We start from the raw sequence: 27,994 nt of genomic DNA, 5'->3' as shown, positions 1-27,994 counted from the left end.
ACATTCTTACTTTTCATCTTGATCTTGCCACCATCTGTTATAGCATTCATATAAACCATGACAATCTACATCATCATTTTATTAGAGAGTGTATATGCATAATCATTCTCTCTCTCTCTCTCAAAAATGCCATTTATTAATCCCCTACTCTGTGTAGCTCACTAGGCTCTGTATGTAACTCGCTTCATCTCTACCCTGTGAAGGTTTATACTCCTTCCCCATTGCACAGGTCAGAAAGTTGGGGAGTTGAGAGCTCAGTGCCTTGTGTGAGGTTCTTCCACTAGGAAGTGGCAAAAATGTAATTCAAACACAGGTCTATTTAAAATCTAGTGCTTTTAAACACTCATTCTACTGCTGGTAATTGAGATCTGGCTTTCCTCCAATTATGACACATTCTTCTACCATCATTCTGTTGGCTGCTATCAGTTAGAAATAATAATTAACGTTTATACTCTGATTTTAGAAAGTACTTTTATACTTGTTTTCATTTGATCCTCACAACAATTCTGACAGATCAGGAAGCATCTTTGTTTAAATGAGGAAACTGAGGTTCAAGTTGACTGTTTTGCCTAACATCATGCAATGAGTGAGCAGCAAAATAGAAACTGAATATGTCAGTTTTACATTCAAAAGTCCAAGTTTCACACTGTATACAAAAATTAACTAAAAATGGATCATAGACCTAAATATAATACCTTAAACTATAAAACTTCTAGATGAAAACATAGGAGAAAATCTTTTTTTTTTTTTTAAACATCTTTATTGAAGTATAATTGCCTTACAATGGTGTGTTAGCTTCTGCTTTATAACAAAGTGAATCAGTTATACACATACAATATGTTCCCATATCTCTTCCCTCTTGCATCTCCCTCCCTCCCACCCTCCCCATCCCACCCCTCTAGGTGGTCACAAAGCACCGAGCTGATCTCCCTGTGCTATGCGGCTGCTTCCCACTAGCTATCTATTTTACATTTGGCAGTGTATATATGTCCATGACACTCTCTTACCCTGTCACATCTCACCCCACCCCCTCCCCATATCCTCAAGTCCATTCTCTAGTAGGTCTGTGTCTTTATTCCCGTCTTGCCACTAGGTTCTTCATGGCTTTTTTTTTTTTTTCCTTAGATTCCGTATATATGTGTTAGCATACTGTATTTGTTTTTCTCTTTCTGACTTACTTCACTCTGTATGACAGACTCTAACTCCATCCACCTCACTACAAATACCTCCATTTCATTTCTTTTTATGGCTGAGTAATATTCCGTTGTATATATGTGCCACATCTTCTTTATCCATTCATCTGTCGATGGACATTTAGGTTGCTTCCATGTCCTGGCTATTGTAAATAGAGCTGCAATGAACATTTTGGTACATGACTCTTTTTGAACTATGGTTTTCTCAGGGTATATGCCCAGTAGTGGGATTGCTGGGTCGTATGGTAGTTCTATTTGTAGTTTTTTAAGGAACCTCCATACTGTTCTCCATAGTGGCTGCATCAATTTACATTCCCACCAACAGTGCAAGAGGGTTCCCTTTCCTCCACACCCTCTCCAGCATTTATTGTTTCTAGATTTTTTGATGATGGCCATTCTGACCGGTGTGAGATGATACCTCATTGTAGTTTTGATTTGCATTTCTCTAATGATTAATGATGTTGAGCATTCTTTCATGTGTCTGTTGGCAATCTGTATATCTTCTTTGGAGAAATGTCTGTTTAGGTCTTCTGCCCATTTTTGGATTGGGTTGTTCGTTTTTTTGTTATTGAGCTGCATGAGCTGCTTGTAAATCTTGGAGATTAATCCTTTGTCAGTTGCTTCATTTGCAAATATTTTCTCCCATTCTGAGGGTTGTCTTTTGGTCTCGTTTATGGTTTCCTTTGCTGTGCAAAAGCTTTTAAGTTTCATTAGGTCCCATTTGTTTATTTGTGTTCTTATTTCCATTTCTCTGGGAGCTGGGTCAAAAAGAATCTTGCTGTGATGTATGTCATAGAGTGTTCTGCCTATGTTTTCCTCTAAGAGTTTGATAGTGTCTGGCCTTACATTTAGGTCTTTAATCCATTTTGCGTTTATTTTTGTGCATGGTGTCAGGGAGTGTTCTAATTTCATACTTTTACATGTATCTGTCCAATTTTCCCAGCACCACTTATTGAAGAGGCTGTCTTTTCTCCACTGTATATGCTTGCCTCCTTTATCAAAGATAAGGTGACCATATGTGTGTGGGTTTATCTCTGGGCTTTCTATCCTGTTCCACTGATCTATATTTCTGTTTTGGTGCCAGTACCAAACTGTCTTGATTACTGTAGCTTTGCAATATAGTCTGAAGTCAGGGAGCCTGATTCCCCCAGCTCCATTTTTCGTTCTCAAGATGGCTTTGGCTATTCGGGGTCTTTTGTGTTTCCATACAAATTGTGAAATTTTTTGTTCTAGTTCTGTGAAAAATGCCAGTGGTAGTTTGATAGGGATTGCATTGAATCTGTAGATTGCTTTGGGTAGTAGAGTCATTTTCACAATGTTGATTCTTCCAATCCAGGAACATGGTATATCTCTCCATCTATTTGTATCATCTTTAATTTCTTTCATCAGTGTCTTATAATTTTCTGCATACAGGTCTTTTGTCTCCTTAGGCAGGTTTATTCCTAGATATTTTATTCTTTTTGTTGCAATGGTAAACGGGAGTGTTTTCTTAATTTCACTTTCAGATTTTTCGTCATTAGTGTATAGAAATGCAAGAGATTTCTGTGCATTAATTTTGTATCCTGCTACTTTACCAAATTCATTGATTAGCTCTAGGAGTTTTCTGGTAGCATCTTTAGGATTCTCTATGTATAGTATCATGTCATCTGCAAATAGTGACAGCTTTACTTCTTCTTTTCCGATTTGGATTCCTTTTATTTCTTTGTCTTCTCTGATTGCTGTGGCTAACACTTCCAAAACTATGTTGAATAATAGTGGTGAGAGTGGGCAACCTTGTCTTGTTCCTGATCTTAGTGGAAATGGTTTCAGTTTTTCACCATTGAGAATGATGTTGGCTGTGGGTTTGTCATAGATGGCCTTTATTATGTTGAGGAAAGTTCCCTCTATGCCTACTTTCTGCAGGGCTTTTATCATAAATGGGTGTTGAATTTTGTCGAAAGCTTTCTCTGCATCTATTGAGATGATCATATGGTTTTTCTCCTTCAATTTGTTAATATGGTGTATCACATTGATTGATTTGCGTATACTGAAGAATCCTTGCATTCCTGGGATAAACCCCACTTGATCATGGTGTATGATCCTTTTAATGTGCTGTTGGATTCTGTTTGCTAGTATTTTGTTGAGGATTTTTGCATCTATGTTCATCAGTGATATTGGCCTGTAGTTTTCTTTCTTTGTGACATCTTTGTCTGGTTTTGGTATCAGGGTGATGGTGGCCTCGTAGAATGAGTTTGGGAGTGTTCCTCCCTCTGCAATATTTTGGAAGAGTTTGAGAAGGATAGGTGTTAGCTCTTCTCTAAATGTTTGATAGAATTCACCTGTGAAGCCATCTGGTCCTGGGCTCTTGTTTGTTGGAAGGTTTTTAATCACAGTTTCAATTTCAGTGCTTGTGATTGGTCTGTTCATATTTTCTATTTCTTCCTGGTTCAGTCTCGGCAGTTTGTGCATTTCTAAGAATCTGTCCATTTCTTCCAGGTTGTCCATTTTATTGGCATAGAGTTGTTTGTAGTAATCTCTCATGATCTTTTGTATTTCTGCAGTGTCAGTGGTTACTTCTCCTTTTTCATTTCTAATTCTATTGATTTGAGTCTTCTCCCTTTTTCTCTTGATGAGTCTGGCTAATGGTTTATCAATTTTGTTTATCTTCTCAAAGAACCAGCTTTTAGTTTCATTGATTTTTGCTATTGTTTCCTTCATTTCTTTTTCATTTATTTCTGACCTGATCTTTATAATTTCTTTCCTTCTGCTGGCTTTGGGGTTTTTTTGTTCTTCTTTCTCTAATTGCTTTAGGTGCAAGGTTAGGTTGTTTATTCGAGATGTTTCCTGTTTCTTGAGGTAGGCTTGTATTGCTATAAACTTCCCTCTTAGCACTGCTTTTGCTGCGTCCCATAGGTTTTGGGTCGTCGTATCTCCATTGTCATTTGTTTCTAGGTATTTTTTGATTTCCCCTTTGATTTCTTCAGTGATCACTTCGTTATTAAGCAGTGTATTGTGTAGCCTCCACGTGTTTGTATTTTTTACAGATCTTTTCCTGTAATTGATATCTAGTCTTATAGCGTTGTGGTCGGAAAAGATACTTGATACGATTTCAATTTTCTTAAATTTACCAAGGCTTGATTTGTGACCCAAGATATGATCTATCCTGGAGAATGTTCCATGAGCACTTGAGAAAAATGTGTATTCTGTTGTTTTTGGGTGGAATGTCCTATAAATATCAATTAAGTCCATCTTGTTTAATGTATCATTTAAAGCTTGTGTTTCCTTATTTATTTTCATTTTGGATGATCTGTCCATTGGTGAAAGTGGGGTGTTAAAGTCCCCTACTATGATTGTGTTGCTGTCGATTTCCCCTTTTATGGCTGTTAGTATTTGCCTTATGTATTGAGGTGCTCCTATGTTGGGTGCATAAATATTTACAATTGTTATACCTTCCTCTTGGATCGATCCCTTGATCATTATATAATGTCCTTCTTTGTCTCTTGTAATAGTCTTTATTTTAAAGTCTATTTTGTCTGATATGAGAATTGCTACTCCAGCTTTCTTTTGATTTCCATTTGCATGGAATATCTTTTTCCATCCCCTCACTTTCAGTCTATATGTGTCTCTAGGTCTGAAGTGGGTCTCTTGTAGACAGTATATATATGGGTCTTGTTTTTGTATCCATTCAGCCAGCCTGTGTCTTTTGGTGGGAGCATTTAATCCATTTACATTCAAGGTAATTATCGATATGTATGTTCCTATTCCCATTTTCTTAAATGTTTTGGGTTTGTTATTGTAGGTGTTTTCCTTCTCTTGTGTTTCTTGCCTAGAGAAGTTCCCTTAGCATTTGTTGTAAAGCTGGTTTGGTGGTGCTGAACTCTCTCAGCTTTTGCTTGTCTGTAAAGGTTTTAATTTCTCCATCACATCTGAATGAGATCCTTGCTGGGTAGAGTAATCTTGGTTGTAGGTTTTTCTCCTTCATCACTTTAAGTATATCCTGCCACCCCCTTCTGGCTTGCAGAGTTTCTGCTGAAAGATCAGATGTTAACCTTATGGGGATTCCCTTGTGTGTTATTTGCTGTTTTTCCCTTGCTGCCTTTAATATGTTTTCCTTATATTTAATTTTTGACAGTTTGATTAATATGTGTCTTGGCGTGTTTCTCCTTGGGTTTATCCTGTATGGGACTCTCTGTGCTTCCAGGACTTGATTAACTATTTCCTTTCCCATATTAGGGAAGTTTTCAACTATAATCTCTTCAAATATTTTCTCAGTCCCTTTCTTTTTCTCTTCTTCTTCTGGGACCCCTATAATTCGAATGTTGGTGCGTTTAATGTTGTCCCAGAGGTCTCTGAGACTGTCCTCAGTTCTTTTCATTCTTTTTTCTTTATCCTGCTCTGCAGTAGTTATTTCCACCATTTTATCTTCCAGGTCACTTATCCTTTCTTCTGCCTCAGTTATTCTGCTATTGATCCCATCTAGAGTATTTTTAATTTCATTTATTGTGTTTTTCATCATTGCTTGGTTCCTCTTTAGTTCTTCTACGTCCTTGTTAAATGTTTCTTGCATTTTGTCTATTCTATTTCCAAGATTTTGGATCATCCTTACTATCATTATTCTGAATTCTTTTTCAGGTAGACTACCTATTTCCTCTTCATTTGTTAAATCTGGTGTGTTTTGACCCTGCTCCTTCATCTGCTGTGTGTTTTTCTGTCGTCTCATTTTGCTTATCTTACTGTGTTTGGGGTCTCCTTTTCACAGGCTGCAGGTTCGTAGTTCCCGTTGTTTTTGGTATCTGTCCCCAGTGGCTAAGGTTGGTTCAGTGGGTTGTGTAGGCTTCCTGGTGGAGGGAACTAGTGCCTGAGTTCTGGTGGATGAGGCTGGATCTTGTCTTTCTGGTGGGCACGTCCACGTCTGGTGGTGTATTTTGGGGTGTCTGTGGCCTTATTATGATTTTAGGCAGCCTCTCTGCTAATGGATGGGGCTGTGTTCCTGTCTTGCTAGTTGTTTGGCATAGGGTGTCCAGCACTGTAGCTTGCTGGTCGTTGAGTGAAGCTGGGTCTTGATGTTGAGATGGAGATCTCTGAGAGATTTTCACCGTTTGGTATTACGTGGAGCTGGGAGGTCTCTTGTGGACCAGTGTCCTGAAGTTGGCTCTCCCACCTCAGAGGCACGGCCCTGATGCCTGGCTGGAGCACCAAGAGCCTTTCGTCCACACAGCTCAGAGTAAAAGGGAGAAAAAATAGAAAGAAAGAAAGAAAGAAAGAAAGAAAGAAAGAAAGAAAGAAAGAAAGAAAGAAAGAAAGAAAGAAAGAAAGAAAGAAAGAAAGAGGCTATAATATAGTGAAGTAAAATAAAGCTATTATAAAGCAGAGCTATACAGATAAAATCTCACCCAGAAGCATATACATATACACTCACAAAAAAAAGGAAAAGGGGAAAAGTTAATATATCCTGCTCCGAAAGTCCACCTCCTGAATTTGGGATGATACGTTGTCTATTCAGGTATTCAACAGATGCAGGCACATCAAGTTGTTTGTGGAGTTTTAATCCGCTGCTTCTGAGGCTGCTGGGAGAGATTTCCCCTTCTCTTCTCTGTTTGCACAGCTCCTGGGGATCAGCTTTGGATTTGGACCCGCCTCTGCGTGTAGGTCGCCTGAGGGCGTCTGTCCCCCACCCAGACAGGACGGGGTTAAAGGAGCAGCTGCTTCGGGGGCTCTGGCTCACCCAGGCCGCGGGGAGGGAGGGGTACAGAGGAGACGGGGCGAGCCTGCGGCGGCAGAGGCCGGCGTGACGTTGCAGCAGCCTGAGGTGCGCCGTGTGTTCTCCCGGGGAACTTGTCCCCGGATCACGGGAGCCTGGCGGTGGCGGGCTGCACAGGCTCCCGGGAGGGGCGGTGTGGAGAGTGACCTGTGCTCACACACAGGCTTTTTGGAGGCGGCAGCAGCAGCCCCAGCGTCTCACGCCCGTCTCTGGGGCCCGCGCTGATCGCCGCGGCTCGCGCCCGTCTGTGGAGCTTGTTTAGGCGGCGCTCTGAATCCCCTCTCCCTGCGCGCCGTGAAACAAAGAGGCAAGAAAAAGTCTCTTGCCTCTTCGGCAGCTGCAGACTTTTTCCCGGACTCCCTACCAGCCAGCTGTGGTGCGCTAACCCCTTCAGGCTGTGTTCACGCCGCCAGCCCCAGTCCCCTCCCTGCAATCCAACCGAAGCTGAGCCTCAGCTCCCAGCCCCGCCCGCCCCGTCGGGGGAGCAGACAAGCCTCTCGGGCTGGTGAGTGCTGCTCGGCGCCGAGCCTCTGTGCGGGAGTCTCTCCATTTTTCCCTCTGCGCCCCTGTTGCTGTGGGATCCGCGCTGTTAGCCGCGGCTCGCGCCCGTCTCTGGAGTTCGTTTAGGCGGCGCTCTGAATCCCCTCTCCTCGCGCACCAGGAAACAAAGAGGCAAGAAAAAGTCTCTTGCCTCTTCAGCAGCTGCAGACTTTTTCCCGGACTCCCTCCCGGCTAGCTGTGGTGCACTAACCCCTTCAGGCTGTGTTCACGCCGCCAACCCCAGTCCTCTCCCTGCGATCCGACCGAAGCCCAAGCCTCAGTTCCCAGCCCCGCCCGCCCCGGCGGGGGAGCAGACAAGCCTCTCGGGCTGGTGAGTGCTGCTCGTTGCCGAGCCTCTGTGCAGGAATCTCTCCGCTTTGCCCTCCGCACCCCTGTGGCTGCGCTCTCTTCCGTGGCTCCGAAGCTTCCCCCCTCTGCCACCCGCAGTCTCTGCCCGCGAAGGGGCTTCCTAGTGCGTGGAAATCTTTCCTCCTTCACAGCTCCCTCCCACTGGTGCAGGTGCCGTCCCTATTCTTTTGTCTCTGTTATTTCTTTTTTCTTTTGCCCTACCCAAGTACGGGGGGAATTTCTTGCCTGTTTAGAGGTCGGACGTTTTCTGTCAGCGCTCAGTGGGTGTTCTGTAGGAGCAGTTCCACGTGTAGATGTATTTCTACTGTATCTGTGGGAAGGAAGGTGATCTCCGCGTCTTACTCTTCCGCCATCTTCTCTCAGGAGAAAATCTTTACAATCTTTGGTTTGGCAAACATTTCTTAGATAGCATGCAGAAATCACAAACCATAAAAGGATAAATTGATAAATTGGGCTTGATCAAAATTTTAAAAATGTCTTTGAAAGGCAGTGTTAAGAAAATGAAAAGACAAGCCACAGACTTGGAGAAAATATTTGCAAAAACATATATCTGATAAAAGACTGGTATCCAGAATATATAAAGAACACTCACAAATCAGTAATAAGAAAACAAATGGCCCAATTATTTAAAACTGGGCAAAAGATTTGAAAGAGCACTTCACAAAGGATAGGTGTGAATTAAACCATGGAAGTGTAAGAGTTCTACAATGAAACCACAAAACATTGCTGAAAGAAACTAAAGAAGACTTAAATAAATAAATAAAAGATATCTCATGTTCATAGTTTGCAAGACTCAATATTTTTATGATGACAATATTATCCAAAGTGACCTACAGGTTTATCACAGTGTCTATCAAAATCCCAATGGCCTTTGCAGAAATGGAAAAGCTAATCCAAAAATTCACATGGAGTTGCAAGGGACCCCAAATAGCCAAAACAATCTTGAAAAAGAATAAAGTTGGAGGACTTACACTTTCTGATTTCCAAACTTTCTGCAAAGCTACCATAACCAAAACAGTGTGGTAATGACATAAGAATAGACATATAGATCTAGATCATGGAATAGAATCAAGAGCCCAGAAATAAACCCATACCTGTGGTGAGTTGATTTCTGACAAGGTTCCCCAAAACATTCAATGGAAAAAGAATAGTCTCTTCAACATATAGTGCTGGAACAACAGGATATCCATATACAAAAGAATGAAGTTGGACCCTTACCTTACACCACATGCAAAAATTCACCTAAAATGGATTGAAAGCATAAATATGTGAACTAAAATCATAAAACTCCTAGAAGAAAACATAGGCGGTAAATCTTTATGACCTTGTATTCAGCAGTGGTTTCTTAAATATAAAACCAAAAGCATAAGTAACAAGAAAAAAAAGTAGGTAATTTGGACTTCATCAAAATGCAAACCTTGTGTGCACAGAAGGATTAGCAAGGAAGTGAAAAAAACAACCCTAGAACAGGAGAAAATATTTGTGAATCACTTGTCTGATATGGGTCTACTATTCAGAATATATTAAGAACGCTTATAAATCAATAGCAAAAAGCCAAACTGTTCAATTTAAAACTGTGCAAAAGACTTGAAAGACTTGAATAGACATTTCTCCAAAGAAGATACAAATGGTCAACAAGCACATGAAAAGATGCCCACATCATTAGTCATGAAGGAAACGCAAACTAAAACCAAATGAGATACCATTTCACAACCACTAAGATGGCAATAATTTCTTTAAAAACCGAAAAATAAGTGCTGGTAAGGATATAGAGAAATTGGAATGCTCCAATTACCTTGCTGGTGGGAATATAAAATGGTTTAGCCACTGTGGAAAACGGTTTGGCAGTTCCTCAATAAAATAAACATAGAATTACAGTATGATCAATCTATTCCAATCCTCGGTATAAACCCAGAAGAAATGAAAACGTGTTCACATAAAACTGTATACACAAATGTTCATAACAGCATGATTCACAATAGACAAAGGTAGAAACAATCCAACTGGTGAATGGATAAATAAAATGTGGTATACCCATAGGATGGAATATCATTCAGCCATAAAAAGCAATGAAGTTGGTACATGCTACAGAATGGGTGAACCTTGAAAATGTTATGCTAAGTGAAAGAAACCAGACACAAAGGCCTCATCTTGAATGATTCCATTTATGTGAAATATCCAGAATAAGCACATTCATAGAGACAGAAAATAGATAAATGTTTGCCAGTGACTACTAATGATAAATTTCATGTTACGTGTATTTTACCACCCACAAAAAAAAGGAGAAGAGATGTGGATGGCAAGCAAGCACACAAAAATATGCTGAACGTCATTGGTCCTTGGGGAAATGCAAATTAAAATGACAATGAGATACCATGGCACACCTACTAGAATGGCTCAAATCAAAAATTCATCCCCAAATGCTGGCGGGGATGTGGAGCAACTGGAATTCTCACAGATCACCGTGGGAGTGCAGCATGGCATGGCCCCTTAGGAAAAGAGTTTCACAGTGTCTTACAAAGTTAAATATACACTTACCAAATGACCCAGCAACCCCACTCTTAGGAATTTACCCAAGAGAAATGAAGTCATATATCCACATCAAAACTATATGTGAATGTTTGTAGCAGCTTTATTAATAATAGCCAAACACTAGAAATATCTCAAATATTAATGACCTGGTAATGGTCAAAACTGTTGCACATCCATAAATGCAAAACTACACTGTAATAAAATGGAACAAACTGGTAATATTTGCAATAACATGAGTAAATCTCAGAAGCATTATCTAAGTGAAAGAATCCAGACTCATAGGCTACCTACTGTATTATTCTATTTGTATGACTTTCTGGAATCGGCAAAACTGTAGGGGCAAAACACTCACGCCAGGGGCTGTGATTGGGTGAATGGGGTTAACTAAAAAAAGAGGCACAAGGGAATTTGGGGGAAGCTGATGAGAACATTCTCTATATTGTTTTATAGTGGTAGTTACACAGCTGTGTACATTGTCAAAATTTACAGAACAGTACACATAAAAAAGAGTGAATTTTACTGTATGTAAATTATACCTCAATTAATCTGACTTTAAAAACCACTTGTTTTTTTAACCTCCACTATTGTCTGAGGAGCACAAGCATTGACCCTTTTATTTTCACAGTATTAAAAGTAGAAAGAAGGTTGTTTCTAGACCTGAAGATCAAAATGGCTGCAATCTTTTTGCCATAATTGCAGAACCCAAACAAAAAGCTATTGGGTCTGTTCAACATGAATGAGAACCAGAAAGAAATAATGGCCATGCTTCTGGGTTGTCAAGAAGAAGGGAAAGGGAATGCGAGAAGGGATGAAGAAGGATTGAATTAGTGGGAAATTAAGCAGCTATTAACTTAAGTTGGGGAGAAGTAGTGATTAGGCTTAGCTGAGTAGGAAAGATGATTTTAAGTTTTTCTCTCGACTCAAAATCAAAAGCATTTTTGGCCCTCTGCATCCTTGGAGCCCAAGCAATTGGATTGTTTGAGAGATTGTGATGCAACATTTATATTTAGATGAAAACAAAAGGATTCAAGTCTGTTAAATCACCTTGTAAGTAGGAACTGGTTTTTGTACCCTCACACCTTATATAGGGCTCGGCAGCTACTAGGAACACAACAAATATTTGAAGAGTTAATGAATGAATATACTAAAACTTGCTGAAGGACAGAGCGACTTTCTATTAAATTAAAAACTTTAAAGGGAAATGTAGTACGACTGTTGTTTTGTCCATTATTACTGCCACAGTACTATAGAGAAAACAGTATCTCATTCTTTATTGTGTGCTTGTTCTGAATAAGTCCTCATCAAAATAGACTGCTCCAGTGTTTTCAGGACTTTAAAAGACAGAATAGGTCTAAAAGAATTCAGTGTAGACATCACCAATTGAATATACAATTTCAGCAAAGTATGTCCTTTGCAGTTCGAGCCCACTAAAGCTGCTACATGGATCATAGAATTGATTTGTGGCACTTTCTGCCTGCATCTACCCAATGTTTTATTAAAATAGAATAGACAAATACCAATAAAGGGAAAAGCTACACTGAGAATTGACCAAACCACACCACTTTCTTCACACCTAGGGTATTGCAACCAATAGTAATTTTACAGCATCTCTCTGTGTACCAGATACAGAGCTCTGTAGCCAGAAGCCCAAAATACAAGCAAACCTTTCCCTAAAGCACAACAAAGAAACGGGTTAATGAAATCACCGTTAAATATAATAGAACACTGGAGAGATGAGTAGAACAGAGGCAAGATAAGATGATGCACATAACACATAAGAACCAATTTAAAATGTACCATCTCTGCAGGAAATCAACCATGTGTTGATAAAGCTCTTTATGAATATTAAGTACTATAACATAATATAGGATTGAGAGCCTCAAACACGAGTGACCAAAAGAGGTACAATATTTTTTAAGGAAATATACCTAAAAATAGATTAAATGGTATCATCAGCACCCTGAGTGTATCATTATTATCCCAGTTCTGAGTATCACTTATCTTCAGTAATATGAGGTATATGGTTAAGAAATAATCCTTATCAACACTTTTCTTAAGAATGTAACAAATATATTCCATATGTCTGTGATTTCTGGCTGTGCCACAAAAAATCTGCACATGGAGAGTTGACTCTTCTAAGAAAGAATTTTTAAAAGATAAAAAAATTAGACATAAATTGGCTAGGTCATCCAGAAAAATTGTGTTTTTTATCCTTTGTCACACCTGTAGCTTTCAAGAATGTATTTACCATCTCCGAGGGAAGAAGTTATTTAAAGGATTATTTAGACTTTATGTCTGTGCAGGAGCAGTGCAGTTTAGCTATAATCTATGGAAATAGCATAGGCTGTGTCACTATGGTCTCCATCTTTTGAAACAAAGGCAGACATCTGTATATCCCTTTATACACACACATAGGCATTCACACGTACACATTCATCCAGTTCTATTTTATACCCCTTTCAAGGTGTTCTTTATACAATGGCATTTTACGAGATGAGGGTGAATTATCTGGATATGAAACCATCTTTACTACCTATTTGAAATTCAGACTGATTCAAATATTCCTAGTGCCTTTGCCTGGACTCCACAAAATGTGAGCTAGAGATAGAGAATTCAGCTTTCCAGGAGTGATGACGTAAGTGTCAGCGCAAGGATTATGGACACCAGAATAGTTGTTTCCTGGACAATGAAGTTGCTCAAGAAAGGAGTTAGAATGGTGAGGTGTGATGACACAAAAGGAAAAAGAAAAATTCAGAGACAGAGAAACCAAGGGAAGTAATTTGCATAGAGAAAAAAATTCCACCACATTTAAAGACCACTTGAACACTGAGAATTTAAAGCTTTCAAAAGTTTCAATTAGTTTTTTGGTGGCCCGTGTACATACATCCTTTGAGCGAACATTTATTCGATACCAACCATGTACAATGGAGATGTAAATGGAGATGCTGGAAATACAAGAATGAATAAAACACAGTTCCCATAGCTTTCTATTTCTGAGGACTCAAAAGGCTTTTAAACATCAAACATCAAACATTAGCAAATTGTAATTTGGTGAGTTAAATGTAGAGGAATCAACATCTTATTGCCTTTTCATCAAACTCCTGAGGGACCTTAAAAAAAAATAAGAGAAAGGGATAGACACATTACATTTTTAATTTGGCCAATAGAAAACATTTTGTACTGTTAAAAAAAAAATCTGTATTCGACTTTCATTTCTCAGATCTCCTTTTCCTGTATCACAGAAACTTACTTAGGGGTCAGTAGTATTCTTCACTATTGACACAACACTACACTTTTTCAGAGTGCCTGGACTAGTTCCCCATCTATAAATGTGTAAACAAACATTTCCATTGACATCAGCATAAGTTATGGTCTCTCCTTCATTTATTTACATTTCTCCCTGTTTTTGTAAACAGGCATATATAGATGCTTATAATCAATACCTTGGGAATACGGTAAGAATGGGGAGAGATGTAAACAGAATCAATACAAACCACATTTACCTTCTAGGTACTTGCAATTTGGAGGTTGGTATGTATTCCACATTTGATCAAGTCTTTTTCTCCCATTCCTATTTTTCTCCACACCTTTTATGATTACTACCTGAAAATTTCACTTCAGGTAAACAAACAAAATGTTTTACCCCAGGTTCTAGGCCTATCTAGATTAATATTTGTATAAAAGGGAGGTTGTGCGAGTTTCTGGGAAATAAGTTTTACACAAGATTTTATTCCATTTTTTAAAATTACTCATCCACTCACCAAGTCCAAACTTAGGTTGTCCAGTGTTACTTGGGATTACTGATAGTTTTGCAAAGCCGACCTTTGCTGCTCCCCAACCCCTCTTTTATGGGCAACATTCCTCAGGCTGACAGAGACTCTGCTCTGAGCCACATCAAGCACCTCGCCCCAGAGCAGTGGTTCCAAGCGTGTTTACTTCATGGACTAGTAAAATCCCTCGAAATATTTTGGGAACCAATATCATATTGCTATCTTTTTATTCTGCAATTAAGAATTTGAAAAGTAAAACATAGCTACAAGAATTTAATGCAAAGAATAACCCACACCAAAATATGTAGTAAAGATATCACCTCATAACAATTTATAAATAGAATACATTTTGCTCTATGAAAAAGTTCATAATCCTTATTTTTTCTCTTATTGCCATAGATTGACTTTTGGGAACCACTACCTTTGAGCTTTGCATAGGGGCTATAAAAGAATAAGTTAACCAAATATTCAATTTCTGCTGTTTATGTACTATGGCATGGGTTCAGGTTTACACTGGCAGCAGAGTAGAGGAAGTGAGGAAATGTATGAATCAGGTCCATACCATCTCAGGCCTCCTAGCTATTCATATTGCCAGTGTGGTCAGTCCCTCACAAACACAATGGACAGGGGAAATGCCAACACAAAGATATTATTACTCAGAGCTTACCCCAATCAAGTTAGCGTGCAACTAGGAGACAATAAGATTTCCTTGAAATCCAGGGACAGTTTAAGGAAAGTCACCCTCTGACGTTGGAATTGATTAAAAACCGATTAAAAAGATGTAGTGTGTGTATCAAAAGCACAAGTGATGGTTTAGACATCTCCATCTGCCGTCAAGACTCAGGCATACCCAAGTTTAAATAAAGTGACCCTGAAGAATGTAGAGGAACATACGCAAACAATAAAATTACCTACAGTCTTCTATAACACCAGAGCGTTTTTTTAATGTGAATTCTTTCAAATGCAGTTGAGAAATAGGAGGGCAGTAGTACCACCGGGGAATCGTATTGGTTTTGCACATGTTTACGTTTTCTCACAAGCAAACAAATATTTGCTTCAGCAAATATGAAAATCTTAAGAAAAAAACTGAAAATCTCCAGAGGTCTCTTCCTTTAGTGCCATAGTGGCTGCTACAGAGGCCTCAAGAACCACGGGGTTTTCCAGCATGTTACACTCTTCAGCAAAAGCGTAAGTGCCGATGAAAAAACCACAAAGACATTTCCCCTTTGGTAAATGATGGACTGATGAAGAAGGCTATATCCTGGATATTTTTAATTTTGGTCAAATTGGTCTCTTTTAGAAGCAGCTTCCGCTCAGGACCTATTACATCTCAAAGGAGGAAGCATAAGCCCCAGAGTTTAGGCTGCAAACATGTCCCTAGATTCAGAGGCTGGGAAAATGTTATTAATCTTGCTAGTCACTTTACTTTATTGTTTTTGTTAGTGCTTTCAAAGTTCTTTAGGTTTTGAATTACCTGCACCAACTCTATCTTCCTACAAGCCCTGATACTTGTAACGCACAGTTTTATAGAACTATGGTTGTAGCCAAAATATATGTATTTCATTTTCACCCAGCAGTCAAAGACCCGATGTGACCCTTGGAAGGGCAGTGGTCTAGAAGGAGGTTACTAGAAGGTTATTAGAAGGAATTGGAATTGAGCTTCCAGCATCATTAGAGGAAATGGCTCCTGATGTGATTCTAATTCTTGGCATTGAAATATCTCTGCTTTGGACAAAGGCAATGCATCAGACTCTCCTGGCTTAACGAGAAAAGAAGGGGAAAAAACAGTAAAGAATATTTAATTCTCTTATTTCTAATTACGTGTTTGCTCTGCAATCTTCTAATCCAGGATTGGTATATAGGATTCCTCTCAAGTGCCAACTCCAATTGACTGGTAGTGGCTGCCTGAAGCGATGAAGTGAGAAGAATGCTGAGGCCACTTCTGGGCTCAGTGGAGAAGAATGCCACAACTGATTAGTGATGTCTTTCAGGAGATACCGCACATGTGTCACCCCTGTAATCTATGTTACAGTTGAGGAAATTTGCCTACTAAGATGAATGGTCTGGGCAGACGACAAGATTCGGTTCTGGAATCGGTACATTTACTTTTGTAAATGAACAAATCGATTCTGTGATAACCAGTCCATCTCTGTCAGTTTCACCTGAGGCTGCTCATTTGGGTGAATTGAGAAAATGGAGGGTTTAAACCAGCAATGCTGAAGACCTTAGAAATCCTGACACTGAGATGCTGCTTGCCTGAAAAGGCCCTGCTTAAAGGATTCTGCCACTCAGTATCTTTGTCCTAGTTATGCATTTACTAACTAGTAAGTTAGTAAGTGCATAACAAGTACTTCTTCTCTTACCCTATTTAATATTTGCCATATTTTATCAATTGTAAGGTGCCATCAAATCGGTATGCACCAGGAGACAGTCAAGATGTAGTGTTCACACATGTGAATTTGGTTATTTTTAGTGGTCTAACAGTGGGACCACCACCGCAACCCCTTGATATTTAAAGTAACAAATAATTTAAGGACCATTTGAGAAAAGAATATGAGCCTTGGTTGCTACCTAAAAACCTTTTTTTACCACTGGAGAGAAAGTGCACAATCAGAACTTGAAGAACAGGTATCAGCGTCTTGGAGGAAAACCCCAGAAAGGACAATTCCGTGGAGCACTCTTGTAAGAAATGGTGCATGGCCAGCACTCAAGGCTGCACAGAGGACAGATTATGTGGGGAAGAGCATGGACATTGACACCCTTAGTGAAAGAGTGCTTCACAGAAGTCAAACTCTGAATGTGAAGATTCTGGAAAAGCTAACCAACTTATTCCTCTTTTATTTCCTTTTTATGTTTGCAAAAGATCTACATGTAGATAATTCTAAAAGAACTTCTCTAGTAAGTATAAAATAAAGCTTTGTGTCATGCTGACACCATTTAAAAAAATTTCTCATTGGTGCTTAAAATATTGATGGTGCCTTAGATTCAGTGAAATGCAGTATAATCTACATCCATAACAAGCTGCAGCAAGCACCTGATTGTTCATAGGTTGTCTAAGTTCTCTCAAGTTAGTTGCACAGCTAGGATTAAAGCTTATGAGACCTTAATTCTTGCCTAGCTCACTTGAATATCACCTAGTGCCATATTTCAGAAAGTCAACAAATGGGCTGAACGGCCAACTAGAACTGGTCACCCTAAAATAGAGCCACCGTGTAGGCCAAATCAATGAGATTGTTCTATGGGTAGACTTCTGACAGTCCAAGGACAAGCTTTAGCTGTCAACATAGGTTTGGAAGAAAGAAGGTACGTTGTCATGTGTGTCACTGAATTTTTTTGCTAACCATCAACTATAATTTTGTGGAAATACCCATTTAGCCTACTTGTCTGCCTCCTTCTTTCTTTTCATCTTTAATTTCATTCTCACCCCCAAGAGACTATTTTTGTGTGACTTTTCACAATTAATAATCATTCTAAAAAGAAACTACTAGGTTAAATCATATAAAAGTTGACAGTATTTTACCATTTCTGACCTACAGAATCAGCAAATTTATGTAGTTTAATTTAATACATGACATAGGAGACACTCACATACAGCAGTTCGCAGAGACGTTTATCATTACTGAGAGCCTTCTAAATACAATAGCTGTTCCATTTGAGCTTCTGCCAGCTCTGTGGGAGCCACTGAACAACACTTTTTGTGTAGCTGGTTCCCTATGAACACCATTTGATCAACTATGTGTACGATATTCTGTCTTTTTTTAAACTCAGTAAACATTTATTGCACACTTCATGTGGGCTAGGCACCATTTTCAGCCTTGGGTACAAAGATTAGTGCATCACAGCCCTCACTTTTCAGAGCATGCAGTCTAGGAAGGGAAACAGGCATGGACATAATTGCAGTGCAAAATAGCAAGTAACATAATAGATATAAATAACATGCTGAAAAGGCACTTACCCTGCCTGGCAGAGCAAGAAGACCTCTGAGCAGGTGACATTTGTGCTAGTTCTTAAAGGATAAGCAAATTACTTGGCAGAAAAGAGAGGGAACAATACAACATCACTAAGCAGAATGACTTGTTCAAAGTCACAGAAGCACAACAAAGAAGGATGTGCTTGAAGAACCTTAGTTTGAATGTAGATAGGACACATGGCAAAAGTGAGAGAAGCAGCAAGAGGGGAGGCTTGGATGGAGGTAAGATTGGGTTATGAAGGGCCTTCCATGGGGGGCTGAGGAGTTTGCATTTTATTCTACAGGTGGAGAGGAGTCACAAGACACACATGGGTTTAAATCACTTAGCTATAAAACTGCTTTTTCTGCTTTGAATTTGTATGTCCAGTCCAGTCATCACCTAAGTATATAGAACCATTATATTAGCGACCCGCAGTATCAGCTTCTGCAGTTTGAGTTCCTTCTTACCCGCCTTGGCACACATGTGAGCCCAAGCATCCTGGATTTCCAAGGGGTTGTTTCAGCCCTGACATCTCTCTTAAACACAGTCATTGAGCTGTGGTTCCTCACTGTGGCTGGAAGCATAGCCAAAGGCTGCATTACTGTGAGAGATTGTGGCTTTGACAATTACGTGCTCCTCCACTGCAGGGCTCTCTACTTCACATGGGTGAAGGAGGTTGCCAACACACCCTTCATGTTTTCATATTTTCCTCATCGGGTAACTGTAAAATGGGCAAATCCACCTAAATGCAGCAAGATTGATTTCATCCCAACTGCAGACTGGCTGATCAGTGGCCCAGTTTTCCAGCCATGTGATCTGGCATCTGGCACTTACCACTCATCAAATGAAATTACACAGCACCGATAAATTACCACCTCACCCCTAGGCAGAACTTTTTTCCTTAAGCTACCTCCTGCTTAACACTTGTCTAATGTTTAATAGTACCGTGGTTTATCCATACAGGGATGTCAGCTGGAATGTATCAAAACTTTACTACAAATGGAGATTTATATATGTGTGTGTATAAATTAAACATAGATAGACACACATATAGGTATATATATATGAATATGTATGAATGAGTTATCCCATTTATGTGAATTTTCCAGATGACTATTAAACATTTTTGTTTTATTTTACTTAAATTAAGTCTTTATGGAAACATTTCTGAAGGGGTTGGAGGGGCGAGTTCAGGAGTTCTGCTTTGTTTGAATGTTTCTTCACCTCCGAGCTTTCTGTCCTCGGGAAAGTAACAGTCTTTCTGAGGCTCAGCTTTCTCAGCTATAAAATGAGAATAGTAGTAACTACCTCATAGGTTGCTGTGTGAATTAAGTGGGGTGTGCGTGTAACGCATTTGGTATGCAGTGAACATTCGAGAAATGCCAACAATTAATACTTTATGCATATTAGAGTTGATTCTGGAATATTGGGGCCTTCATCATGAGCATTAATGATTGCAGGAAAACTAATAGCTAGTACCCTTGGGGACTATTAAGAGCCAGAAAGCTATTTGCCCTCCACTAAGTGACCCCAGACTGCCAGGCTTTTTCCCAGCCCTGTCTGGTTTTCGAGTGTTTCTACAGCATCCCTTGCTTTCAGACTACGAATTGTCATGTTCTAAAATCGCTAATATATAGGAGCCCAGCAGTTTTCTTTCTCCCTTAGTGTTTCACCGACAAATCAAGTCATCCAACTTGTTTAAATTCCATCTAAAGCAGGAGATTAAAAAGCTCCCATTGAACACCCAAGTCTGTGCTTCAGTGTCTGTACTACGTGCTATCTATTTTAGCCACTCAAAGATCTTTTCTACCCATTTCAAGTTTATCGGCTATGGAAAGACAAATAGTGCACGATCTCACATGTGGAATCTAAAATAGTCAAATGCATAGAAGCAGAGAGTAGAATGGTGATCGCCAGGGGCTGGTGGGAGGGGAAAATAAGGAGATGTTGGTCAAAGGGTACAAAGTTTCAGTTATATATGATGAATCAGTTCTAGCAATCTAATGTACAGCAACATGACTATAGTTTAATTATACTGTATTATACACTTGAAATTTCCTAAGAGAGCAGATCTTATTAATTACCTTGATTATGGTGATTATTTTTCGATGTATACATATGTATACAACATCAAGTTGTACATCTTAAATATATACAATTTTTATTTGTCAATTATACTTCAGTAAAGCTGGGGAAAAAAAGAAATTATGATTCAACATAATAAATTAAAACTGTGACCTAATTTTCTTAAAAGATTATCTGCAGTGTCTATGATAGATGATATTGCTATCAAGTGACCTCCAGAAAAGTGAGGGGATACTTTTAACATTTTACATTTGTATCTGATACAGGTCTTTAAAGATCCATATCTTAAGTGATTCAAGAAGGAAATAATTGTACCACCTCTTTTTTTAAAGCAAAATATGGCATATAAATAAAAATATCTACGCAAAGTTTTTCTGGTTTTAAAAAATTATAAAAGCATATACTAACTCAGCCTATCAAAAACCTAAATCAGCTCCATAATCCAAATAGCATTTATTACATTTCTTGATTTTTTGGTGTGATTTTTAAACAAGCAAATCCTCATGGGCCTTATTCTATTACTCTTCATGAAAACACTGTATAAGAGAGACCAGAACTGCCACGTTGTAGTCTATGTGAATGGCGCCCCCTGAAGTTGTGCGGGAAAGTAGTCCCAAGTGAGATTGCCTTTATGATAGCTTTGTGTAATTTGGTTTTTTAGGGAGTTTTTGGTGCTTCAGTAGCCAAAGCACCAGTGTCCAAGATAAATACATGCATCTCCAGCTCATTCCACTTTCTGTGAATGCTTGTTAGCAACATACATTCCAATTTAGAGAATAATTTTTCCAGGAAATAACCTCTATACCTTTTTCATCATTTCAAATATTATAAACCTGGTTCTACAAAATAAAATAAGTCCCAGACTTCAGGTGATTCTCCCTACTTTTGGTGCATATATAGTAAATTCTAAATTCTTAATAGACTTTATTTATAAATTTTGTGTTTTTAAAATTTGAAACACAATATTCCTCTTATTTTGCCTCTCGGTATGTCCCTTCCTCCTGTCAACCCTCTCCCCCAACACACACACACACACACACACACACACACACACACACACACAGACACTGTGACCTGCCCCACAGATTCCTAAACAGTACCCATAGACTGTGACGTTTACACAGGCTGCTCCTTCTCTTTGGAAAGCCCTTTACCTGTTTCCTCCCCTGGCGAACTTTTAGGTGTCCATCAGAACTCACATGAAGTGACCAGTCATGCCCCTTTGAAGCTTTCTCTGTCCTCTGTCAGGTGTGCTGGCCTCCTCCCATGTGTTCTCATAGCACCTTGCCTTTCACTCTGTCTTAGGCCTTAGACACTTATATGCCAGCAGTCATGCTGAACCGGAAACTCCTTAAGGACATGACCCTTTAAATTTCTTTCGAATCCACCTTGTCTGGCACATAGCAGGTTCTCAGTAATAGGTGAATGATTTCATGAATTTTATTCTCCCTAATGAAAAGATTAACTGTACTTTCAACTAATTTAGCAGATCATGACCTATTAATTTTGAAGTTCAATACACTTCTGGTTATCTTATCAAATAACTGAAAAAGTAAACATTTAAAAATTTCAATGTAAACACTTGGGCGAGAATCATGCAATTCTTCAGCTCTTCCAGGGAGACCAGATATGGTTACATTTGCACAGAGGAGCAGTTTATGGAACTAGTTGGAAATAGTCTACGTTTTCAGGCTATCTTCTTTATCAAGGTTGAAAGTCAGTACATAATTGACAATAAAAGGATATGGTGTTCTAATTAGTGGGAATAAAGGAAAAGTAGTCCTTGCCCTTGTGACTGATTGGTTTAGGAAAATGTTTTCATTTGTAGAGGAAGGAAGAAGTCCTTACTTTTTTTTCCCTCCCCATGGTGAAAAATTTCAAGCTGAATGACAATTAGCACTAATCTGGCACTTTATAAATTGTGATGTAGCCTTGCTAGTCAAGCTGTGAATGTATATTGTTTGCACTTAATCCTTAACTTAGCCAAGGGGCCTTGGCTTAGCTTTCCGTTGCTCGTTGTGAAACACCTTGATTTCTCCAGGTAGAGAAACATTCCCCAGGTGGACATTGACGTGACAGCACAACAGAGCACAGAATGTCAATTTCAATTATTTTTTTTAACATTTTCAGGTTACAAATGCTGCTGCCAACTCTCCTGGTCAAATGACTCTTCATCTCAAACCTTTTCTTGTGTGTGGAGGGGATGGATTTACTCAGTCCAACTTTGATGGCTGCATTACTTCTGCCTTATGTGTTCTGGAAGCTTTAAAGAACTATATTTAGTACCTGTATTCTTATTTTTTACATGTACTTTGGGGTTTTCACAATTTTCTGTCATTGATTATTTTGTTTTCTATTTTGTTGAGAGAAATTACCGGAAAATTGTTCTTTACTGATTGTTATTTTTCATATGGAGTATAAAATCAATTTTATAATTTCAATAGTTACAACTCATGCTAGAATGAAATTCCTTGTACTTTATACTTTTCTCCACTTTTCTGAATTGCCATGTCTACTCCTTGTTGGAGGCAAAGTAGTGCTTAAGAAAAACAAATGACTCTCCCCCAAAATTATGTCAAATCAAAGTAACAGTTCATGTTCCGAAACCTTTATTATTCTTTTGAAAATTTCAATCCCAAGTGAAGAATAATCATTATGAAGGCCTCATTATAAATCTTCAAGTATGTCCTTGATTCAGTATTTTTACAAATTGCCAAACTACAAGATTCCTCCAAACTGTGGATAACAGAGTGTAATTTTTGTTTCTCAGTTCTCTTCCAAGTTATTAAATGATCCTGAATTGTAGGTCACATATGTCATCATCTCTAAGAACGCTGTTTGGAGGGCAACTTGACTGACAAAGAAATGTCTCTTCAAATTTTCAGAAAATAACCAGATTCAACTTGACTTTCCAAGTCACACAGTACTTTTTAACCTTAAAAAAAAAAATCCAGTCTTAATAGGAAAGATAAAAATTAAGGAGAAACTGAGAGAAATTATATTGATCTTTACCTTTTGCTATCTCCTGTGGCTAGCGCTGTTACTTTTATGTCCTCTGCGGTATGTGCTGTGGCATTTAGACTCTTGTCAAGTTTAATGAATTTAATACAAAAAAATTTACTGAACCAGAAAATAGATGCACTTAAAACAGTTCAATATTTGCCAACTTAGCGGTTCAGCATATCACCCACATGCTTCAGTGACAACCCCATGACTTGCTGGCTGGAGAGAAATTGATCCCCAGCCTTCCAAACAAGCTACCTGTTGCTAATTTGGAAAGCGAAATGGTGAGCTCCATTTTGCCATTTTGAAAGGAAGAAATTGTTGCAACCTCTCAAACTGAGAAAAGTTCAACAAAAGACTCCTTAGCTTGGTAGTATTTAAAATCTCACACTTGCGTGCCCACTATCATACATACACACACACAGGCATGGGCAGAATTTGTTTATGTAACTACAGAGTGGGTTTTGTGATTCTATGGAATGTCATTATACATCTCCTATTAGCAACCAATTCAGGGAAAACTGAAATGCCTACATGTGGTTAATATCACTTATTTTTGAAAGCATAGAAAGGAGAAGGGAAATTACTGTGCTCTCCGGTATGATATGATAAAAATATTGAGATTTCTTTCATCATTTTGGCCTATATTTGATTAACATTTGTCTTTATTCTGGTTATACCCTTAAAATATGGTAAAATAATACATTCAAATATGTTAAGTAACTATTTTGTTTTTAACTAATATAATTTTGGAGCCATTTGAGTGAAAGCATACTGAAGATTTACAAGCAATGTTATATTCGTTTCATGAGTGTATCTACTCCCAAGAAGAGAGAGAAAATGATTTATAAAGGTGGAGTGGGTTACCTACAGAAATTATTCTAAGCCATTACTGACGACTTTTAATATCTATTCATTCGAAGTGTGTTTCCCTAATAATTGTGCATCTGCTTAAAAAAGACTCTGGCAATACGAGAATGCACTCAGCCCTGCTTAGTATGTAGATCATTGTTACTTTGCTAATTTAATCATTTTGAAAATTCATTTTACATTTAGATCCATCTCTGATAGAAACAGACCAATTCCCTGATGCTCAAATAAGGAAAGAAAATGTTTCAAAAGTTTGTTTTTCTATTTTCATTTACCTTTTCCTCTTGAGAAATTGAAATGGATATGGGACTATCTTGTGCTAGAAGCCATCAAGCCTCAGATGGCCAGGATGCCCTAAATGACCCAGGGCAAAGGCAGCTAAGTCCCCTGAGAAATAGGGGTCAGCACCTTTTGGCAGAGTTACCAAGGTGTATGTATGTCAGCTCCACAGGACCACACAGCACCACAGTACTTCCAAACAAGAACTTTTATTAAACCAGCCAAGGAAGTCTGCTCTGTTTTGAAAGGAGCATATTCAAGTGAGAAACGGCTTGAGCAGTGGGGTGATTTAATACTTGTTAGCTGATAAATATAGACTTTGCTGGAATAAAACTTTATGATGCAGGGTTGAAAAGCTTAATTACTAAACTGTCTATACACATCTTGCTCAGGCAGCGAGGGTGACAAATTATAGCAGTCGAATAGTATGTTTCACCTTTGGCATTTCTGAAGGGGAAAAGTATGCCTAAAAACATCGAGAAAGCAGTAATAATCCCAGACCAGATATTACTGAGGGAAACAAAGACACGTCACCAAGTCTTCTATGCAAAATGCCACCGTCACCACCCCTCCGCCCACTTACTGCCTTGTTAAGTAAAAAGAACAAGGTCAATTTTACATTTATCTGGCATTTTATACATATATATATATATATATATATATTTCCATCCTCCTAACATCTTGTGAAATAAACAGAGCAGAGAATTCTTATTCACATTTGACAAATGAGGAAACTGAGGCACAGAGATTGGCCAACCAAGGTCACATCATCAAATGCAGGACAAGAACCCAGGCCTCCCATGACCCATTTCCATTTACGTGGCACCATGCCGGTGCCAGATGAACATGATAATTAAAGCTGAACTGAAATATTAGTTGGAGGTGCAGTCAGCACCATGTGGTTCTCTTATTGATGTTTCATTTCAGAGAGCTAACACTAATCCTGATGTGATGTATACAGGAGTCTAATATAGAATGAAGTCTCCGTAAGTACTGGCTAAGTGATTTATATTCCTGTTATTTTCATTTGCTGGTTTATTTCCTTCTTTGGGGGGCACTTGCTGTGAAAAATGGCTGTATCCTAATGACACTGAATTTCAACCCAGCAGTAGTTGGTTAGCAAACAGGCTTCCTCTGCATTCAGCGTTTCCTTCTGTATTCCTCTTTGTCTCTCCATTCCCTTTGTTTCATTCTCTCCTCTATTAGTTTCTACCATTTCTTTCTCCCCTCTTATTTTTCCCTCCCACTTCTTACCCTGTGTCCCTTCTCAGAAATCTGGAATACAAATGCAATCACATTATGACTCATAGCATTTGTAATTTTTTGCTTTAATATAATCTCTTTTCTCTAAAATTTAAAGCAGTCAATGCTGCATTTTATTCAAGTTGATAGGACAATCATTATTTTGATTTTTCAAAAGTAATGCAAGAATTCAAAACTATCTGTAGCTTTCAGGGATCTCAGTGCTAATAACCTAAAATATATATGCAAATCATGGTATCAGGCTCTGTGGTGGACACAATGGAATATAATTAGCCATCTCCACCTAAAGATGCTAGTTAGGGGAAGACAAGTCCCATAGAGTGGGAGGCATGGTAAAGGTACATGTTGGTGGAATCGCAGATAGTAAGTAAGATGCTGTATCTCATGAAACTGGGAATCCTAAGAGAAAGAACCATGTTTCCTTGGAAGAGAGAGGGTCTCCAAACAGAAGCAGAGATCCATCAAGAAAACACTTCCGACAGCATCCCTCTCCTCCACACCATAGCTGGGCAGACCTGGCTGACTCTAGGAATCCAAACTGTGTATCAGAGTGGTCAGGATAAGTGAGTACTTTCTGTGGAGAAGGCTCAGTGAAACACAGAATGTAGTGTCTGGGAAAAGGAAAAAGCCTTTGCAAACCTCAGACTAGCTGGTTCAGGACTGAGCTGCTATAATCCAGTCTGGAATGTCCTTGTGTTTCAGCCAGTATCATCTGGCCAGGTAAGCCAGTGAGGGTTGAAATGGTATTCTGTCCTGTGTTTCCTTCTCAACAGACAGTAATTATGGTCCACTTAAGAGTTCACAGCAGAACCCATCAAATGAACCTGCTAAGGAAAAAGAATTTCTAAAGAGTGTGTTAATTGAAAAGGCATGCAGAATCATGGAATCCGGGAATGTCTAAATTTAGAGCAACTTGGAGACCATTTAGGCCAGTTCTTAGCCATCTTGGATTTTGAACCTACTAGAGAAGCTATGGAAAGCTATAAGATTTTCTCCTAATAACAGCAACAAAAATAACAATGCACCTAGAGCCTGCTGGCTAGCTGCCTGTTTTTGTAAATAAAGTTTTATTGGAACATAGCCTTGCCCACTTGTTTGTGTATCATCTGTGGCTGTTTTTGCACTACAACAGTAGGGAGGGGTGTTTGCAACAGAGACCGTATAGCCTACAAAGCCTAAAATAGTTCCTATCTAGTCTTTTAAGAAAAAATTTGCTGACTCCTGTTTTAGGGGGTTACAAACCCTCCAAAATCTATTTTTAAACACCCGGGGGTCTATGGACCTCAGATTAATAACATCTAAATCTCCATCCTATTGCTTTATGTAAATATAGGCATATCTTAGATCCACACATCTGGTCCATTGTTCCGTGATCCTCTGCCCCATTGTAAATCCTTTAAGAGGAGCAGTACCGCTTTGCACTTAAAAACACGCCCCCTGGAGTTAAATAGATCTGTGTTTTAACCCAGACTTTTGCTCCTCATTGTGTGACCTTGCAGTTAAATAGCCTCACAGCCTCCTTCATCACTGAAAAATGAGTTAGTGGTAGCTGCCTCATAGGATTGTTCTGCGGCTTAAATATATATAAAACATTAAGAGAGTACTGGACACACAGTAAGTGCTTAATAAATGATAGCAATGATGGTAGTGATGATGATGATGAAGGGAAAGAAGAAAAGGGAGGAAGAAAGTATAAGCAGATCCTCCTGGTGCGTCTGAGGCCCCTGCGAAGGCCAGTTCCCTCTGCATTTGCGTAGGACACGTAGGAGAGTTGATGGTAAGGAGAGTTTGTCCATTGATTGAATGATGGTGAAACTCGGTAACAGCTCTAGGTTTCTTCAAAACCTTCATGAAGGGCTTCCCGGGTGGCGCAGTGGTTGAGAATCTGCCTGCCAATGCAGGGGACACGGGTTCGAGCCCTGGTCTGGGAAGATCCCACATGCCGCGGAGCGGCTGGGCCCGTGAGCCACAATTACTGAGCCTGCGCGTCTGGAGCCTGTGCTCCGCAACAAGAGAGGCCGCGATAGTGAGAGGCCCGCGCACCGCGATGAAGAGTGGCCCCCACTTGCCGCAACTAGAGAAAGCCCTTGCACAGAAACGAAGACCCAACACAGCCATAAAAAATAAATTAATTAATTAAAAAAAAAAAAAAAAAAACCTTCATGAAACAGAACAGCAGGGGCTACCTGAAACCAGCTGTGGGCCACTTTCTTTTTTCCTGTCGAAGTTGGTAAGTAGACGCTTGGGGAAAAGGGGGGTTTGCTCTACAGTGGTCCTTGAAAAGAAACCAGGATAGGTCATTACCAGGAGTAGGGATGAAGCAAAATAGAAGCATTCTCTGCAATGAACGGTGTCTTCTCCTCAGCAAGTATGTGTGCTGAATGCAAAGAATTGCACGCT

General features: G+C 39.2%; 1 protein-coding gene across 2 annotated transcripts in view; it reads left to right on the top strand.

Annotated features, from left to right (window-relative positions):
• The window catches only part of RNLS (renalase, FAD dependent amine oxidase), a 278,163-nt gene extending 254,089 nt beyond the window's left edge, over positions 1-24,074 (top strand). For both annotated transcript variants that reach the window (XM_068548151.1, XM_068548152.1), the window contains exon 7: positions 22,310-24,074. In XM_068548151.1, the coding sequence (XP_068404252.1) occupies positions 22,310-22,462 (153 nt within the window). In that variant the 3' untranslated portion in view covers positions 22,463-24,074. The remainder of the gene's footprint in view (positions 1-22,309) is intronic.
• The last annotated feature ends 3,920 nt before the right edge of the window (positions 24,075-27,994 follow it).

The sequence above is a fragment of the Eschrichtius robustus genome, chromosome 7, assembly GCF_028021215.1.
Source record: "Eschrichtius robustus isolate mEscRob2 chromosome 7, mEscRob2.pri, whole genome shotgun sequence".
NCBI lineage: Eukaryota > Metazoa > Chordata > Mammalia > Artiodactyla > Eschrichtiidae > Eschrichtius > Eschrichtius robustus.
The sequence above is the reverse complement of the archived record's forward strand: the minus strand, read 5'-3'. Positions and strand labels throughout refer to the sequence as shown.